Genomic DNA, 20,876 nt, shown 5'->3' with positions numbered 1-20,876 from the left:
CTCTGAACATGGCGGGGCGAACCGGCTGGCCTCTTTCCTCCTGAGGTGATGCCCTTTGGTATGTGGCATGCCCCTGCCACATTTTTTATAGACTTGAGATTCTTTATTTTCTTCAAGGCTGTAGTACACAGCACGACTTGTCAGTTTTTGCTTTAATTGAAGGGTATTTTAATTAAGTCTTAATTTAACTTTGAATAGATGCAGTGGAATTCCTGGCACATTTTTGGCTGGTGTTGCTGCAGGGGTAAAGGCTTTTAAATTAAAGACGTTTTTTTTTTTTTTTTTATATACCACACTGCCTCTTGACCTGCATGCCAAGGATGACTGCAAGTATCTGATTTCACAGTCAGCCACACCTTTCCCCACGCTGGAACTGTAGTCTGGGCATTTTCCTGTGAAATCCTTCTAAAATGAGTTCCAGACCTTGCTGGCACTGTATGTTTGTAGCAGAGAATGGCTTGTTTGACTGACATGCTTGACTTAGTAGTTCCTTGCGCAGGTGAATGGAAACATGCTGGTAGGGCTAAATGAGGTCATCAGGAGGTCAGCCAGTGTAATGATGAACAAAAACACGGGCAGAGATTGAGGGAATTTGATCCTGTGCGGGGCAGGGAACTCCCAGCACTACTGCCACCATGTAGACTTAACTTGTATCCTCAGAAACAAATGAGTTATTATACAGTGAGGAAAATAAGTATTTGAACACCCTGCTATTTTGCAAGTTCTCCCACTTAGAAATCATGGAGGGGTCTGAAATTGTCATCGTAGGTGCATGTCCACTGCGAGAGACATAATCTAAAAAAAAAAAAAAATCCAGAAATCACAATGTATGATTTTTTAACTATTTATTTGTATGATACAGCTGCAAATAAGTATTTGAACACCTGAGAAAATCATTGTTAATATTTGGTACAGTAGCCTCTGTTTGCAATTACAGAGGTCAAACGTTTCCTGTAGTTTTTCACCAGGTTTGCACACACTGCAGGAGGGATTTTGGCCCACTCCTCCACACAGATCTTCTCTAGATCAGTCAGGTTTCTGGGCTGTCGCTGAGAAACACGGAGTTTGAGCTCCCTCCAAAGATTCTCTATTGGGTTTAGGTCTGGAGACTGGCTAGGCCACGCCAGAACCTTGATATGCTTCTTACAGAGCCACTCCTTGGTTATCCTGGCTGTGTGCTTCGGGTCATTGTCATGTTGGAAGACCCAGCCTCGACCCATCTTCAATGCTCTAACTGAGGGAAGGAGGTTGTTCCCCAAAATCTCGCAATACATGGCCCCGGTCATCCTCTCCTTAATACAGTGCAGTCGCCCTGTCCCACGTGCAGAAAAACACCCCCAACGCATGATGCTACCACCCCCATGCTTCACAGTAGGGATGGTGTTCTTGGGATGGTACTCATCATTCTTCTTACTCCAAACACGGTTAGTGGAATTATGACCAAAAAGTTCTATTTTGACTTAAGACAGGCCTTGACATGTGCTGGTTTAAGCAGGGGGACCTTCCGTGCCATGCATGATTTCAAACCATGACGTCTTAGTGTATTACCAACAGTAACCTTGGAAACGGTGGTCCCAGCTCTTTTCAGGTCATTGACCAGCTCCTCCCGTGTAGTTCTGGGCTGATTTCTCACCTTTCTTAGGATCATTGAGACCCCACGAGGTGAGATCTTGCATGGAGCCCCAGTCCGAGGGAGATTGACAGTCATGTTTAGCTTCTTCCATTTTCTAATGATTGCTCTAACAGTGGACCTTTTTTCACCAAGCTGCTTGGCAATTTCCCCGTAGCCCTTTCCAGCCTTGTGGAGGTGTACAATTTTGTCTCTAGTGTCTTTGGACAGCTCTTTGGTCTTGGCCATGTTAGTAGTTGGATTCTTACTGATTGTATGGGGTGGACAGGTGTCTTTATGCAGCTAACAACCTCAAACAGGTGCATCTAATTTAGGATAATAAATGGAGTGGAGGTGGACATTTTAAAGGCAGACTAACAGGTCTTTGAGGGTCAGAATTCTAGCTGATAGACAGGTGTTCAAATACTTATTTGCAGCTGTATCATACAAATAAATAGTTAAAAAAATCATATATTGTGATTTCTGGATTTTTATTTTTAGATTATGTCTCTCACAGTGGACATGCACCTACGATGACAATTTCAGACCCCTCCATGATTTCTAAGTGGGAGAACTTGCAAAATAGCAGGGTGTTCAAATACTTATTTTCCTCACTGTAGGTTGACATGGGCATTGAAGTGGGCATTTTTTTTAAATGACAGTTTAAAATGGACTCGGTTCTATGGATCCAAGGATTATGGGACATATTTAGCACATATCTGACCTTTTTAAATTGAACAAAAAAGGACTATGTGGCATGAAAAGAGGGATTATTGCCTGTACAAGCCCTACTTTCCCCCCCCACGATTACAGAAATTGGTAAATGGACAGTTTGAATGAAGTTTATACAGTTTATATACGGTTTATTCTGTTTGATCTGTGTATTCCTGGCTTAACACTCTGTTATTTTAATTCTCTTTGGGGATTTCTTCACATAGATGACATCTCCAGGCATCTGTGCAGCTGCAAGAAGCTCCATGATATATAGTTACATCTCTCTTAGAGGGAAATCCATTATGGGATGCACAGTGAGTGAAGGCAAACTCTTGTGACCAGGTGCACAGCCTCATGGCTCAGTCTCTTGTCATCATTTAATGAGCTCCTGTCATTCAAAATCATACTCAGACAGCTACTTTTTGTCTTTGGTTATTAGAAAAAAAACCAAAACTTTTTATTATGTGTGTAAATGATAGGTTTATCAGAATGCACCTCTAAAGCTGAGCCATGCTGTAAAGCCCCTTTCTTGCAGAGAGAGAGAGAGAGAGATTAAAGGCAGGATTGGTAATGTTAAAAAAAACTAGCAGGATTTGAAAGTTGCATCTCCTCGGGCCTCCAACCCACACACAGACGTGCAAGGATAAAAGACCGCAAATTTCATTCATGTCTCATTCACCGGTAAGCAAACAGCTAATCAGTCCTTCCAGAAAAATGCAGAGTTTTTTTGTGATTGTTGCGGGCAAAAATCCTTGATTATGCGGCACGTTTTCTTAAAAAATGCGATGGAATATGCGGGATTTTTATGCAATGAAATTGCGGGAACTTGCAAAAACTGCGGTTTCATCATGGCTTCATCGCGGGGTTTGCAGCTTTTCGATGATGTTCACGTCGCGTAATTACGTCACTTCATAACGTTCCCATGGCAACAGGGGAAAATGGCTGCTCTTGTGTGAAGTAAACGCAACATTTTCCAACTTTCTGCTAAGATATATGTGACTTTTTTGCAACGAAAATGTAGGGATTATGAAATCATGCAAGCCCTGCATATTTTGCGCGGATACCGGCAATTTATGCGGCGAAAGTGCGGCGTATTTGAAAAAATGCAGCCCCCGCATAAATATGCGGACTTTGGCTAATTATTTATTGAATTATGCGATCGCATAATCACGTTTTTCTGGAGGGACTGGCTAATATTGTCGTACCGCATGTTTAAAATGCGGCGACAAAGCGCATTGACAGGCTCGTACACCGGAGGGGTAGAGTACGCAGAACAGGGCGAGGAGGCTTTTCATTGGGTCTTTCCAAGCGAACCATGAGGCAGTGATTGGTGGGCGTTTTTACAGGATTACAGCAGCTACAGATGACGGATCTTTTTCCCTCCTTTTTCAGAGCCCATAAGTGATGTATCGCTATCAGGGTGTAAGAAGCATTTCAACCAATATATAAAAAAAATTATATTGGAAATAGTTACCAAGCCTGCCTTTAAATGTGTTCTTCGTGCATTCTTTCTTTGTGAGAAAGAAAACCCTGTGAAAGAGCCAATTTTAAGGTGTTGAAGAGATCGCCCTTCTCATATCAGGTCGGTCTATAAAAGCAATTTTTTTCCCATCCCGGTGCGACCAGGGAAAAGAGGTAAAAACCCCTCTTACAATAATAATCTGACCAACAGTCTTGCATGCATTTCCAATGTTCCTTCATGCAAACTGCATGAATGAACACTCACACTCACAGCATTTGAGCAAATAGAAATTAAAGTCCCAACTTATCGCCCTGTCAGTCCTGTCGGATATTGCAAAACAGGCAGCAGAAAATCGCTATCAATAACATATTATTAAAGTGATGTGAAAATGTATCGGTAATTTACTGTTAGAAGGCATGCTCTCTCTCTCTCTCTCTCTCTCTCTCTCTCTCTCTCTCTCTCTCTCTCTCTCTCTCTCTCTCTCTCTCTCTGTGTGACAAATATTACACGAGCAAGCTCATTCTGTAAATGTCCTGTCATGTCTGAATGCAGCCATGAGGAACATTAATGTAAAAGTCACAAATGTGCTAATGACAAAATGCCATCACTTTAACAGATAGATGAAGTCAGCAATGTTATATATTCCATGTTTGAAAAAGGCTTTAGTGTGTTCAATGTATTCCTGTTTTCTCCAGCCCTCATCTCAGTTGCACCACAACAGGTTTGACTGGAAACCCTTTCACATCCCGTTTGAAATTCAGCAACAGGCATGTTTGGGCACGAGTGTTTTCTTGTGCTTTGCCTTTAGTGTAACATAAATTAATTGTTAAAGTGTAATCATTTCACTGACTCACCTGGTGGTTGTGTAGTTTTGCAGGAAATATACAGTACATAGGCCATAGAATGTAGCTGCTAATCTCAAATTATTTTCTCCTGCAGCGGTTGTCTTTGCACAGTCGAATGAGTCGGTTTTGTCTTTTTTCACTTGTGAATATGCCACATTTATCCGAGATAAACTAGAAAGTGGTACCTCCACTCGTCTGTTAGAAATTAGAGTGTGTATATAATTAAACAGGGAACCATATTTGTCAAAGATTAAATAGCAGCACTCTTGTCAAAGGACTGTTGTTTGCAGACCGTTGGAGCTAACTCTCATCCACATACTTGTGTTTAGGAGGTTGGCGCTCTCATGTTTTTTGGAGCCCAGAATGCTGCAGCTGTCGAACAGACGTTTGTCGATCGTGGGTTTACTGGAGAGCCTGAGGAGAGGGCAGCGGGGCTTGGGTTTCTATTTTCTTTATGGATCAGATGACCTAAGATTGTGTCTTGCAATGAACGTGCCAAATCAGAGACGCTGCCATTTTGAAATTCTGTTTGATAAGCCTGGACCTCTAATTTCTCAACATGCTTGCAGACACGCTGCCTCGTTTGTCATCTGAAAAATTAATCTAGTAGGCAAACAGCCCCTCTTTTGTACGCAGGGCTCTGTCTCCTGTGGCTGGTATCCAGTTCTGTAACGAGCAGCAGCTGGCTCAGAGGCCTGTACTCGGGAGCTGCATCCCTCACCCCGATGAATGTGTCATTTGTTGCTTGTTTAGCAGTCGCTTTTGTTCAGACTCTGAACCATCCTCTCTCTCTCTCTCACACACACACACACACACACACACAAACACACACAAATAGCCTGAACACACACAATACTCCACTACAGTTTGTGTAGCCCACATATAATGGCGCAAAACCTAGACCTTCATGACTGTTGGGTTTTGGAAAGAGAGAAAATGGTTCTTGGAAGGCATTTAGGCATTTGTAGCCAATGAAAGTTCTTGCATTCTTCTGTAGTACTTAATAGTAGTTCCTGTTACACCACAGTCATCAAATGCAGTTTGGATGACTTTCCGCCTGTGGTTGTTTTAGTGCTTTATCTGCAGGAGTGGGGCAGTAATAATGCCATGACTTCACAATTGACATCCAAGACCTATGAAATGATGTCTGCTGATGACTAAAGTGGAAATTGTAGGTCATCTTCCACTATGTGCAGCAACTGAAAGAAGAGGTCTTATAAGGGGTGTTCTGACTGGAGGCTCTTGCTTGTTTTAGTCTTTTATTTCTTGCATATAGAATTTTTTTTTATCCAGGCAAGTGCTTTTTGTCAAGGTGGCTGCGGTCAAATGTCTGTATTCTGCTCCCTTCTCTAGCTTTCCTAGTCGCTATATCTTCATAATTGGTGTGTCAGCAACCGTGGAATGTTGGAGAAACTGTTTATCATAAACTAAAGCACAGAAGCATTTTTCATTTGTTCCCCTGAGAAAATATTTGTGATAGAGGAACATCTCCAGAATTGGGCTGTAATGCACATGCAATGTTTTTTCCCTCTGTAAATAGAAAAATCAACAAAGAATATAAATCAGGACAACATATTAAATGTCACACTTTGCTGAAATAACTAGCTGGGGGAAATAGTTTTTTTCTGTTTTTCCCCCCATTAATGGCCTCTTCCCCTCTCTCAGCCAGTGGGTTTCCTGTCCCAACTGGAGCAACCCCAGAATGTCCAAAGAGGGATTAGGTCCAGAAGGAGTAGGAGGACCCATCAGTGACACACACAGGCAGGGGATCATACCGGGCATAAGATGTCTGATTTTAAACATAAATTGTAAATGCAAATTTGATACTGTATGTGCCTGTGTCGACTGAGGCACGTGTGATTGTGCATTAGCCTGAAAAGCAGGGGAAGGGAGCATGTACACCAGCTAGTGTGGCCTTTAAGCTAAACAAAAGAGCTTTAAGAACCTGACATGAAACAAGAGGCTAGAGAAAATAAAGAGGGGAAGAGTGAGAAATCCTCCGATGATTGCCTGATAGGCTGAGCCAGAGGAGTAGTGAGTACACTGAGAACCTAAATGCACATTAGGAACATGTGATGCCTTCAAGTGGTTCTGTAACTGTTGATACAAACCTGAAAGAAGCCATTGCTAGACTCGTATACAGTAGACCCATTCCGGTTCTTCCCATGGCCCTGTCAAAATGAGGAATCAGGCAGCTTTTTGGAGCAAAGATTTTGAATATACACAAAACGGTTAATGGTTTTTAGTACTTAAAGGTAGAAGTGCTTGAGTGTTTTACTTACTTGTAGCTACTATGAATACTTACCGTGCATCTGTCTCTTGTATTGTCAATGACTTCTGCAGGAGGGGAGTGGTAGCTGGTACAGGGGGTCATGGAGCCAGACAAAAGAGGGCGAAGGGAGGGTGGAAAATGTGCACAGTCACTGAAAACAAAGACAGACTGAAAGTGGGTTGGGGTCATTGAGTTTTTGTAATGATTGAGCAATTATATTTAATGTATGTAGTATAAATCTAAATGAGAATGATACTTTGCAGCTTTATTAATTTAAAATATCTGCACAGCTGTCCCCTTTGTCTTACATTAGATTACATTTATAGACATTATATTCAGAATAAGCATTTTTGTACTTGGGAGGTTTTGTTTTTTATTTACATTTGTACCAGTTTAGTGTGTAGAGTTAAACCCAGCTGCCCATGTGATCTCTATTACAATCAAATTTAAAACTTACTCAATAAAAATGTTGTGTTGTATGTAGTTTGTGCCCATAACAAAGTTAAACCTAAGCGTGTGATTTATTAGAATCAAAATCAGTGCTTTGCTGATCATTATTTGTATCACAGGATGTAATTCAACATAGTCAGGATCTGAGGTGTGAATGCCTTCATTTTATCTGGTTTATCACAGTTTGAAATATTACGAAGGCCTCAAGGACAATGTAAAAGATTATTGTGAGGCCCAGTTACTGCAGTGGTGCTTATCTTAAACAAACTCAGAAGCAGATGATAAAAAAACACCCATCGCTCCTTCTGTTTACCAGGGTCCATTGTTCAAACTGTTAGTACCTGCATGGAAACTCTCGTTAAACTCATCAGGTCTGTTACGCTTCCAGGTGTGGTTAGCACTGGTCCCTTTGTGGAGTAAGATTTCACAGCTTTTTCTAGCCACACAATAGCAGTCAGATGAACAGAGCACTGCCTCAGGCTTGGTGACAGCGTCTGATGTGTATTATGTACAGGTAAAAGTTGTTATATAATTAAAACAATCACAGTTTACTGTTCCAAGATAAAAGTGCTGGTGCTGAATTTCATAGATTATTTTCAAAAAAATCTCTTAAGAGTAGTTTCCTGCCAGTACATGAAATGTTCAGTCAGTAATGATATGCAATAATAACATTTAATTACCATACTTTGAAAAGGTTAATGAGTCCATGTTCTGTGTTCTTCCTGGCAAAGTTTTAGGGAGGAAAATGCAACTGCTTTTCCCATAGTAGGAGGCCTGTTAGTCATTTTAAAATGCAGTATGTCAATAACACTGAGGGAGTCTCTGGTGGCATTTTTTTCATGTCCCAGTAACCCCTGAGAACCATGGGAACTGCAAATATAAGTATGAAAAAAATGCTCTTCTTGCCCTCTGGCTGGATTACACAGACCATGAACAGATTGTTATAACATGGAGGAAAGTTCACTTTATGCCCATTAGCCAAGGCCATTATGAAGCCATTTTTCCACGTCTCAGAGAGGAATTCCCATTTTAAAATCATTCATTAAGACCCACTGTGATAATTTCTTTTTTTTCAGAAGGATTTCTAAAGGTCTGTTCTGGGAGCGTGTAGTACGATAATAAGTGAGGCACTGGAGAGATGTTTTACAGACCACTGATGTGCTACAGGCATGGAAATGATGTCTCCCTTGCTCTCCTCCATTTGACTCTTGTACATCTTAAGCCCCTACCACAGATTTGCTCCTGCTGATTAAGCACTAATAACCTCTAAGTCAATGGATGGGTTAAGTGACCAATCAACCCAACTTTAGTGTTGAAAGAACTGATATTTTTTCTCAGGGTATCAGGATTTTATTTTACACATAGTTACCATTATATGTTATTTCTTTAAGGTCTTCTGCTAAGACTGGTGCTTTCCCTTTTTAATAGTTTTTCTGATGAGTATTTATACATTTGGGTGTTGCCATACACAAATAAACAACAGCACAGGTATAATATATATTATATGATGTGAGCTAGTCATTATTTCAGTCATGTTTCCACTGAAATGATTGCTGTTTTCACCCTCACCAAGGAACAAATTATTACAGCTGACATTGCTTCTGTATCAGACACAATGTAGTGCACTAATTGCCATTATTTTGTTTTCCGTAGTTATTTAAGGGCTAAACTGATCATGAACTCCTGCTCATCATGTCTGCTTCCAGCAGCCAGAGGAGTTATGCACTCAATTCCTCTTTAACAACACAGCTTTACTGTTAATTATCCCATGCCTTAGGAAATTAAAGGTCGGCTTAACCTAATTATCCAAAGGTACAAGATCAGTGGATACATACTGGGTATGATCTCAAGGTCGACATAAGATAAAGACTCAAGAAGCACTGTGGGGAAAGTAACACTACTTATCATCAACTGTGATTTCTACAACCACTTGGACTCCATCTTTTCATATTCTTCATATACTGGCCTAGTAAGTTTTGAAGTGTCTTTTTATAGTATCCATTTTGTCATCCGACTCCTCTAATGTCCATTTTTTCTCTTACAGGATTCCGCAAAATCAGCCTTGATGATCTGCGCAAGGCCTACATCGTCAAGGATGTGCAACAGTATATCCTCCACAGGCTGGACCAGGAGGAGGCCCTGAGGCAGCACCTGACCAAGGAGACAGCCGAAATGCTCAACCAACTACACATCAAAAGCAGTGGCTGCTTCCTCTACCTGGAGCGTGTGCTGGATGGCGTGGTGGAGAACTTTATCATGCTTCGAGAAATCCGTGACATCCCTGGCACCCTCAATGGCCTCTACCTGTGGCTCTGCCAGAGACTATTTGTCAGGAAACAGTTTGCCAAAGTCCAGCCCATCCTTAATGTAATCCTGGCAACGTGCAGGCCACTTACAGTCAAGGAACTGTACCATGCAGTCTGGACCAAAAACATGACACTGACTATGGAAGAGTTTCAGAAAAAGATGGACATTCTCTCCAAGTTGTTGGTCGATGGCCTTGGGAGTACTAAAATCCTTTTTCACTACAGTTTTGCAGAGTGGCTACTAGATGTTAAGCATTGCACCCAGAAGTACTTGTGCAATGCAGCAGAGGGACATAGGATGTTGGCAATGAGTTATACTTGTCGGGCAAAGCAGCTTAAGCCACTCGAAGTGCAGGAATTTGCACTGCACCTTGTTAATTCCAATCTGCAGATTGAGCCATTTAATCTGGCTCTTTGGATGGTTTGGAATGGAACTCCCGCTAAAGACTCTCTGACCACCTCCATACCAAGAGAACAGGAGGTCCTGCAACTTCTGGTCAAAGCTGGAGCTCATGTCAACAATGAGGATGACCATGCGTCGTGTATTGTACAACAGGCCCTGGAAAGAGAGGACTCAATACGGACATTACTTGACAACGGGGCATCTGTGAACCAGTGTGACTCCAGTGGGAGAACTCTGCTGGCTAACGCTGCATACAGTGGAAACCTTGATGTGGTCAACTTGCTCATATCTAGACGGGCAAACATGGAGCTAGAAGACAACCATGGACAAACGGCACTTACTCTTGCTGCGAGGCAGGGCCATACTAAAGTGGTCAACTGCTTAATTGGTTGTGAGGCCAACATAAACCACACAGATCATGATGGATGGACAGCCCTGCGCTCAGCAGCTTGGGGTGGACATTCAGAGGTGGTTTCTGCTCTGCTTTATGCTGGTGCCAAAGTGGACTGTGCTGATGCTGATGGTAGAACTGCCTTGAGAGCTGCTGCTTGGGGAGGTCATGAAGACATAGTGTTGAACCTTCTTCAGCATGGGGCTGAGGTCAACAAGGCAGACAACGAAGGAAGAACAGCTCTCATTGCCGCAGCATACATGGGACACAGAGAGATCGTTGAGCACCTCTTGGACCACGGGGCCGAAGTTAATCATGAAGATGTGGATGGAAGGACTGCCCTCTCAGTTGCTGCTCTCTGTGTTCCTGCAAGTAAAGGCCATGCTTCTGTTGTGAGCCTTCTAATTGAAAGGGGAGCAGAAGTTGACCACTGTGATAAAGACTGCATGACTCCTCTCCTTGTGGCTGGCTATGAAGGACATGTCGATGTAGTTGATCTGCTTTTAGAAGGTGGGGCTGATGTGGATCACACAGACAACAATGGTCGCACTCCTCTTCTTGCTGCTGCATCTATGGGCCATGCCTCTGTTGTCAACACATTACTTTTCTGGGGGGCTGCTGTTGATAGCATTGACAGTGAGGGAAGGACTGTGCTGAGCATTGCATCTGCTCAGGGTAACGTGGAGGTGGTCAGAACTCTGCTGGACAGGGGTCTGGATGAGAATCACAGGGATGATGCAGGCTGGACCCCGCTACACATGGCTTCATTTGAGGGCCACAGACAAGTGTGCGATGCCCTTATTGAGCAAGGTGCTCGTTGTACAGAGGTTGATAATGATGGTAGAATACCGCTGATTTTAGCTGCACAAGAGGGACATTATGACTGTGTGCAAATTCTTCTGGAAAACAAGTCATGCATTGACGAGAGGGGATATGATGGGAGAAATGCTCTCAGGGTGGCTGCACTGGAAGGCCACAGAGACATTGTTGAACTGCTGCTGAGCCACGGTGCCGACATAGATTACAAAGACGCAGACGGACGCCCAACACTCTACATATTGGCACTTGAAAATCAGCTGGCCATGACAGAGTATTTCCTCGAAAATGGGGCAAATGTGGAAGCTTGTGACACTGAGGGCAGAACGGCCCTCCACGTGTCTTGCTGGCAAGGGCATGTTGAAATGGTGAGGCTGCTGATTAACTATCATGCTGATGTGAATGCCTGTGACAATGAGAAGCGATCTGCCCTCCAGTCTGCTGCGTGGCAAGGACACACGAAAGTTGTGCAGTTTTTGATAGAGAACGGCACACATGTGGATCATACGTGTAACCAGGGAGCAACAGCACTAGGCATAGCTGCGCAAGAGGGTCACATTGATGTTGTGCAAATACTTCTTGAAAATGGTGCCGACCCCAACCACGCTGATCAGTTTGGACGCACAGCAATGAGAGTGGCAGCAAAAGGTGGCCATTCAATGATCATTAAACTTCTGGAAAAGTATGGGGGCACAACTCTAAATGGCTGCAATCCCTCCCCAGTACACACCATGGAAGAGAAAACACCATTGGCTGTGACTGGTAAAATGCAGTCCCTCACCATTAAATCAAGTAGCTCTGGCAGCACCGGAGCAGGAGATATGCAGTCGTCTGGACGCGGTCTACCCAACGGACCTGTCCATGCTTTCAGTTCACCATCCGAATCTCCTGATTCCACAGTAGACAGACAGAAATCCTCCCTTTCAAATAATTCCCTCAAAAGTTCAAAGAACTCCTCCTTGAGAACCACATCATCCACTGCCACAGCCCAGACTGTGCCGATCGACAGTTTTCATGGACTGACATTCACAGAACAAATCCAACAGCATTCACTGCCTCGCAGCCGGAGCAGACAGTCTATTGTTTCCCCTTCCTCTACGTCTAAGTCCATTGGTCAGCAGCCATCATCTCCATCCAGTGACTTTGACTGGTCTCAGTTAAAATCTGGTCTCAAGTCAACAAAGGGAAGTAAGACCGGAAATGGGACATCAAATAGTAAAGGAGCACTGGGAGACAAGAAAAAAGTCAAGAACAGTGGATCAACCCAAGGTCAGGTTCTGGAGTACGAGATGACACAGTTTGACAAGAGGATTGCTCTCAACAAATCCGTAGCAAACATTTCAGTGAAGGATCCACATTGCAAGATCATGATTGGTGGTTCAATTCGGCAGGAAAGGGGGCAAAGCCAAGATCAATTCTTTATCCAGCAGCAGAGCTGTTCTGAGAAGAAGAGGAATGGCATCATGACCAACCCCAACTATCATCTACAGGGTAGTCAGGTTTTCCTGAGTAGAGTATCAGTTCCTCGGACTGTACAGAACAGAGGCCACCAGGATGTTCTAGAGAACTATCCCATAGGGGAAACTGAACTAAGCCTTAAACAAGCCCTGAAACTGCAGATTGAAGGATCAGACCCTGGGTTTAACTACAAAAAGGAGACTCCATTATAGCTGGTAAGAGATACTTTTCAAAATAGTCCTCCAGTATGTGCTCTTATTGAAATACATAAAGCATTTGTCTCAAAGTTGAAATTAAGGTCAGGGTGATGGCACGTAGGCAAGACTTGGACTTGTCCCTTCATTTACAGTGGCTAATAATGAGGCTAAAACTGACTTTTAGTTGATACTGGATTGCACTCAACACAACCATCATTAGCTGGATTTAATCAGACTTGCATGAAGAATGCCTCAAATGGATAAGCAGAGCTTTTTTCCTCCCAAACAAAACATTAACCCAAATCATTCCTGTACCATTTCAGATGTCATGAATGCCATTCGTCATGCAGACGTTGGAGGGAATGTGCCAAAGCAACGGTTTTCATCTACATAGAAAATACTCCTTTTTTTCATCAGTGGGAGACAAAATAATACCTAGGGACTATTGTTGATTGCTGCCTAAGGCTTATGTGAACTGATACATCAATGTGCCTACATCTGTTACAGCCTTCTTCATGTATTCATGCAAACTATCATTTTAATTTAATGTAATGCTATTTAATAAACAGTGTATGCACTTTTAAAAGAGTAAAATGACAGACATGCATTTGTTCTATTCACTTTGTATCCCATCCACGTTTTATCAAAGTAATTGTTTGAGAGAAACATACCAATGCTTTTTTATTATTTTATATTATGTTTGTTCTGTCTACTTTTTCACACTGACAGCAATGTACCACTGAGTACATTGTCACAAGGCCAGAGGACATAACAATAACTGATGCCATGGTATAAATGGCGCATTGATAGTCTGCCTTTCTAGAGACCCCAAATAATCTGTGTTAACCTTGGATCAGTGTGCTTAAACTACAGTATGTTGTGTGTAATATGTTAATAGCTATGGCAATTTACTCCACCGGTATATACAAGCATATTTATTTTTGGAAAAAAAGCCACTTTTGCTGCATTTTGTGTTGCATTACGCTCTACCATGGTGCTGTGTTCAGAAGTTGCCTGCAGTTATTTTGGTCTCCTAATTTTGTTGGTTTTGTGTATTGTTACAAATATCTAAGAAAGAGGGAGGTTCATTGAAAATGTAAAAAAAAAAAGTTAATTTTGTCCCTATGGGATTTCTCAGTTGCTTGTGTGTTATTTTATGTGTGCATAAAAACTATTTAAATAACCCATTGTGTACCGTCAGCAAAAGTTTGGTGCTAAATGCAGCAATTTCAAGTAAAAGCAGTGATTTAAAAACATGCATCTGTCCGCAGAATTACATGTATAACCTACTGCATTGCAAGAAACAAAATCCAAGCTTTGTTTCCTTCTTGCCACGTGGTTAATTTCCAGTAAGTCCTGCTGGATTTTTCGGGGGCATGGCACAAAACGGCTCAAAAGGGTTCAGCCATTAAGACAACTCATAGCTGTGAATCATATTGTTTGAAATGCAGAGTTGTAAAGCCAAAGTTGAAACAACATAACTCTGTCCCACCTCCTCCCTGTGAGAAGCTGAATATCAGTTCAACAGGACTTAACCCCGCGAGAGATTGAGGGGAGGAGGTGCTCGACTGTGACACTGAGGGAACTGAAACATCTGTTTCTCATGAACTGTGTGGAGCTGTGTTAGCATTTACCGTCTGTGTCGTATTTTTGCAGGCTTTTCATATTGTCAACAGTGAGCTATTTTTTGCCAAGAACTGGGATTGGGGGGGTGGGGGAGTAGAAACCTATCGCATGCACAAACACTTATAAGCCCTAGTGAAGGCTCTCAGCTCTTTGATTCTACAGTAGTTCAAACGTATGCCATGAAGGGTCAATAGAAGGATTCAAAGCAGGATCGGGTCTTGAAACAGTGTTGAAAAAAAACATACTGTATAGTCTTATTAAGCAGTTATCTTGTTTGTCTTGACTGTGTTTGTCTGTCATCTTTGATTTGACTGTCAGTGATTGGATTGTAAATAGCTTAACATGTACATTCAACTGTCATTTAAAAAGAATTCCTGGACTATATGAAGTGGGATTTTCTGATGTATATTAAAGTGCTTAATAAACAGATTTGCTTTACTGCTGAAAAAAAAAAAGTTTGCTAATTTATTTACAATGTCAATAGGACTGGATGTCAAAAAAAATACACAGACCTGATGAATGCAATAAATTAATGTTATGACAGTCTAAGGCATTGTTGTTACGTAGGCAGGAGCACATTTAAATGAATATGTCTGGTATCTGAAGTTATACTGACGTAGGTTTGGGTACCGAATTCATTACTTTTTTGGGTACCGGCCTTATTACGTCGGTACTACCAAATGCTGATTCACGTTAAATCAAACGTTGCCAAATTTCGGTAGATGTGAGCGCGTAAGCACGAGCATATCTGTCCTTCCTGCATGTTGACAGAGAGCGGGGCTCAGCTCTGATACACACACACACACACACACAGGCAGGGGTGCGGACGGAGCAAAGTTACGGTTAGTCACGGCAATGCCGATAAAGTGGTTGCAAGTGTGTTACACTTTTCAAAATTCCACGCTGTTAGCGTTCGCTGCAATGTAATCAAAATATTCCTAAATCCAAGGCAGACTAATTGATTATGTCTGGAACAGAAACCCTTGTGTTAGCACTGATGCTCCATTGACTTTGAAGAAGTCTGCATTGTTTTAATATAGATATAATATACACAGGAAAAAAAAGCCAGAGAAGGGAATGGCAATTAGAAAACAATTGACAATTCTGCAGTGACTAATTATTTTCTCCATCCATTCCTATCTCAGATAAATCTTGTTTGTTTGAATCTGAAGGCCCTTTTTTATCCACTATAGTGCTTTTCCCTGTATTGGGGCTGCAAAACCACAGGCTACTGTTAATACTTACGTCACTGTTGGTCATTTGGTGGTGGAGGGCCAAACCAGGACACTGCAGGCATCACAACACATGGATCAAGCTGAAGTGGAACAGACAAGTGTGCCAAGTGCTATCACTGCCCCCCTTCCCCTGAGTTTATCTCAGTCAAACAGGAGCTGTACGTTAGATCAAATACAGAGTAGGTTTAAGGATTTGTTTAGTTTTATTTTTTTCATTTCATATATTATAAAATGTCAAAGTCAAAATAGATGCATAGCATTTCAGAAACAAACTTTGGCTGTGTTTCAAATGCATTTAATGGAATGAGCAGCATTTTAGCTTTTAGCCCAAAGAGTGAGGACTGGACAAAGTTCTTACGCTGACTAATTAGGCTTCATTGTCTTCACCCAACATCTCATGGAAAAATGTGCGACAGAGCAGCTAAGGCAATAAACATATTGCGTATTTTTTGACAAGAAAAAGTTGAATAGTGCGCTTTTGTAGATTAAAAAAAAAAAGAAAAAAAAGCTGGCATCGTTTTGGTTCCAAAAAGCAGCCGGGAGCGTCTTTTGTTGTTATAACAACAGCTACTGCTACAGTATCCAAGAGTGCTATGTGGAGCGGTGCTAGATAAAACAAAGCGGTCGAGTGATCTAGAAAATGAACAGAGACAGGGAAGCGGTGCTACTACTAACGTTAGCTAAGACAAAGCAAGTCATATCATTTAACTCGCTGTGCTCCGACAGTAGCACAAGTCTATCGGCACCTTCTCCATTTTTTCTTTTTGACCTGAAACAACAGGTCTCGCTACTCGGCTTGTCATTGGTCAGCTGCCAAAAAAGCGCTTTGACGTAGGGCAATATTTTTTTCAGAAAAGTTAAACATTTTTCAACTTCAAAAAGATTCTCTTAGTTGCAGAAAAAAACATTGACGGTGGCGTTTAAAAAAGCGCTCAGGACTTTTTTGAAAACACGATTATAGGATTATAATGTAAAACAGACGCTGGTAGCTTCAAAAAAGGCGGCAAGTGTAAACATTTCCTAAAGTTGTATTTTGATTTTTGGACTTTCAGCACAGCCTTTTCTGTATGTTTTCGGAGGGTGGGTGTTAATGATTAAACCATCTGGTGCTGATGTCATGTAATATGTTCTGTCCATGCTTGGAGGATCTCCTCCTGAACCATCTGCCAATAGCCACATCTGTTTTTTCTCCACCCATGCCCTTGTTTTGGATACAGTGCTAACAAGCTCCCACGCAATATACACAACATGGCGACAGTTGTGGCCGACTCATTCCAGACACAACTTTAAACCCAATGGCCTTCATCTACGTGCCATCAATAGCCATGTGTGTGCAGGTTTTCATTCCAAAAAAACACTTTAGCTAAAGATTTCTCTGATTAGCACTTTTTAGCTCTGTAACTAGCAGGAACTACTGAGTGAAACCAGCTGCTTTGTTGTTTGGTTGTACTGAAACCATGCATACATATGGCTCTACACAGGCTCAAGGTAATTATCAAATAAAAAAACTGCTGTTGATTGTTGTGTCCTTGTGTGGAAATTTTTTTCCCAGCTCTCCTTAGGAGGACATTCAAAAGAATGCAAACATTGACAAGATATCTTGGCAGTTTGGCAGGGCTGTGTGCCTGCCCTTGCTTCCAACTCTCTCTGTGATCACATGTTTTTCAGTATAGCTCATCATATCTGAGATTTTCAAGAAATTCAATTTTCAAGGCAAAAACGGACAAAAAAAAGGTGCATTTGCAAATGCATCTTCAGACATGAGACTATGGTATGAACAAGCGCAAAGCCTCGCTAAAAAAAAGCATATCTCCTTCACAAATCCTGTTTCTGTGGAGACATTACCATTTTCAAGCTCAATTTGCTTTTTCAATAATATCCCTGATTGTACACTTATTTCACAGTGGAAACAACACTGCAGACTGAATGTCATGCAATGTAATAATCAATAGTATGTCATAAAAAGTCACAGAAAGTCATAGAATAGTATATAAATACAAAAGTCATAAAAAGTCATAATAGAGTATGTCAAAAATGTTATAAAAAGTCATGAAAAGTCATGATATAGTATGTCATTAAAAAGCCATAGTATAGTATATCATGAAGAGTGAGAGTATATTATGTCATAAAAAAGTCAAAGAAAAGTCATAGTATAGTATGTCCTAAAGATGTTATAACACATCATAGTCTAGTATGTAATAAAAAACTTTATAAAAAAAATCAGTGTTTAATTTCTTAAAAAAGTCATAAGATAGAAAAGTTATATAAAAAGTTCTAGTATAGTATGTCATAAAAGGTCATAGTATAGTATGTATAAAAATGTCATAAAAGTCATAGTATAGTATGTCAAAAAATGTAATAAAAATTCATAGTATAGTATGTCATAAAAAACATTGTATAATATGTCATGAAAGTCATAAAGAGTCATTGTGTAGTATGACATAAAAAGTCATAGTATAGTATGTCAAAAAATGTCATTAAAGGAGTAGTATACTGTCATAAAGTCATAGTATAGTATGTCATAAAATGGCGTAGTATAGTATGTCATAAAAAATATTAAAAAGTCATAGAATAGTATGTCCTAACAAGTCATAGTATAGTATGTCATATAAAAGTCATAGTATCATATGTCTTAAAATGCCATGAAAATCATAGTATGTCAAGAAAATGTCTTATAAAAGTCATAGTATAGAAAGTCATAAAAATGTCTAAAAGTCATAGTATGTCATAAAAAAGTTATAGTATGTCATTAAAAATTCATAGTATGTGATAAAAGCGTCATAAAATGTCATAGTATAGTATTGCAAAAAAAGTCAAAGTTATAGTATAGTAAGTCAAAACATGTCATAAAAAGTTATAGTATATCATAAAAAGTCATAGTATAGCATGTAATTAAAAAGTCATGAAAAGTCATAGTATGTCATAAAAATGTCCTAGTAAAGTATGTCATAGTATAGTATGTCACATAAAAGTCATAATATAGTATGTCATACAAATGTCATGAAGGCAGAGTATGTCAAGAAAACGTCAATGTCATAGTATAGTATGTCAAAAATATCTAAGAAGTCATAGTATGTCATTAACAAGTCATACTATAAATTTACATAGTCATACATACTATAGTATGTAATAAGTCATTAAAGATGTAGTATAGTATGTAATAAAAATATAAAAAGTCATGTATGTCATTAAAAAGTCATAGTATAATACGTCATATAAAGTCATAGTATAGTATGTCATGAAAATGTCAGTCATAGTATAGTATGTCATTAAAAAGTCATAGTATGTAATAAAAGTGTCCAAAAAATGTCATAGTATTGCATAAAGTCATAGTAAAGTGTTTCAAAAAAGTCATAGTATAGCATGTAATAAAAACTTATAACAAAGTCATAGTATTGTGTATCATTAAAAAGTCATAGTATGTCATAAAAATCTCATAAAAAGTCATAGTATACTATGTCATAGTATTGTATATCATTAAAATATCATAGTATGTCATTAAAAAGTCATAGAATTGTATATCATAAAGTCATAGTATAGTATTGTCATAAAAAGGTAATTAAAAACTTTATAAAAAATCAGTGTAGTATTTCATAAAGTCGTCATAAAAAGTCATAGTATAGTATGTTATAAAAAGTCACTGCATAGTAATTAAAAAATGTCATAGTATGTCATTAAAAAGTCATAAAAATTCATGGTATAGTATGTCATAAAACATCATTGTATTGTACATTATAAAACGTCATAGTATAGTTGTCATAAAAGGTCATACTATAGTATGTCATAAAACATCATAGTATTTTATGTCATTAAAAGGCATAGTAAAGTATTTAATTAAAAATCCATAGAAAAGCTATAGTTTAGTATGTCATAAAAACTATAAAAAAATCATAGCATAGTATGTAATTAAAGTTAAAACAAATTCATAGTATATGTCAAATGAAAGTCATAGTATTGTATATTATACAAAAGTCATAGTATAGTATGTCATTAAAAAACTCATCGTACAGTGTCATTAAAACGTGATATAAAAGTCATAGTATAGTATGTCATAAATGAGTCTAAAAAAGTCATAGTAAAGTGTGTCATAAAAAGTCATAGTACAGTATGTCATAAAAACGTCAGTTTATACTATGTCGTAAAAAAGTCAGTGATAAAGTTAGCGATTTCGGTAGACAACTAGTAGTAGTTTTAATGTGGAAGTGGGATGAAAAAGATATTTTGCTTTGTTTGCATTTTTCGCTTGCAGCCCTCAATTATGTGCTAGCTCCCTAAATTGGCACTCAGTCATCAAACCTTTGACAACCCCTGACTTGTTCTGGGAAACTGGCATCCACACATACACAAATAGTCAACTTCTGCAGATCAATGCCAACAGTGATTTGATGAGGAGGCAGCCAAGTGGCAGACTTATGGAGAATTTTACAAAGGGGTATTTAAATCTGTCCATCCATTTTTATAATGACACAAGTGCAGCCATGCAGAGCCCTTCGCCATACCAGATTTCAAATTAGATTTACTGGCATTGCCAGTGTAGGAGCATTATTCAGAAAAGGTGATCTTTTTCCAAACTATAGCAATTACTTGACAATTCTCAAGAGGAAACGACTGCAATTTAAGTATTTTGAATGGAAATTCATGTTGTAGTTGGAGGTCCACTGACCTTGAAAGAGGTTTCAAATTCTCAGCTACATTTTACTGAATGTTATGTTGTTTTTAAGAGATTTAGAAGTTAGGGTCCATAACAGATTTGTTGTTCTTTCATGAATGAGATCTTGTTTCTAACCTTAATTTATCCAAGACAGACTTTGTCTGCCCTAGCAGTTGCTCATAAAGTGAGATGATCTTGTGAGATGAACTTTTGAAGGAAGAAATAGCACTTTGAATTCCTCAGAAATGAAAAGTATGACTAAACACACGCTTGCTCAATACACCCTGGAGTTACGCTGATACAACCTATACTTTGTAATACCTTTAGCCTATGATGGCTAATGTTAGCTGACATTAGATATACATAGCTGTTTAACTTGCATTACTGAGTCAGTTCACCGACTTTATGACTTGTCTCTACAGTAAAACGTTTTAGTCTTTA

The 20,876-nt window shown here is 39.8% G+C and overlaps 1 protein-coding gene across 1 annotated transcript in view; it reads left to right on the top strand.

Moving 5' to 3' along the window:
* The window catches only part of ankrd50 (ankyrin repeat domain 50), a 40,099-nt gene extending 25,112 nt beyond the window's left edge, over positions 1-14,987 (top strand). The window contains exons 5-6 of the mRNA XM_031317142.2: positions 9,397-12,941; positions 13,247-14,987. Coding sequence (XP_031173002.1) covers positions 9,397-12,938 — 3,542 coding nt within the window. The 3' untranslated portion in view covers positions 12,939-12,941; positions 13,247-14,987. The remainder of the gene's footprint in view (positions 1-9,396; positions 12,942-13,246) is intronic.
* The last annotated feature ends 5,889 nt before the right edge of the window (positions 14,988-20,876 follow it).

The sequence above is a fragment of the Sander lucioperca genome, chromosome 1 (assembly GCF_008315115.2).
Source record: "Sander lucioperca isolate FBNREF2018 chromosome 1, SLUC_FBN_1.2, whole genome shotgun sequence".
Taxonomy (NCBI): Eukaryota; Metazoa; Chordata; class Actinopteri; order Perciformes; family Percidae; genus Sander; species Sander lucioperca.
The sequence above is the reverse complement of the archived record's forward strand: the minus strand, read 5'-3'. Positions and strand labels throughout refer to the sequence as shown.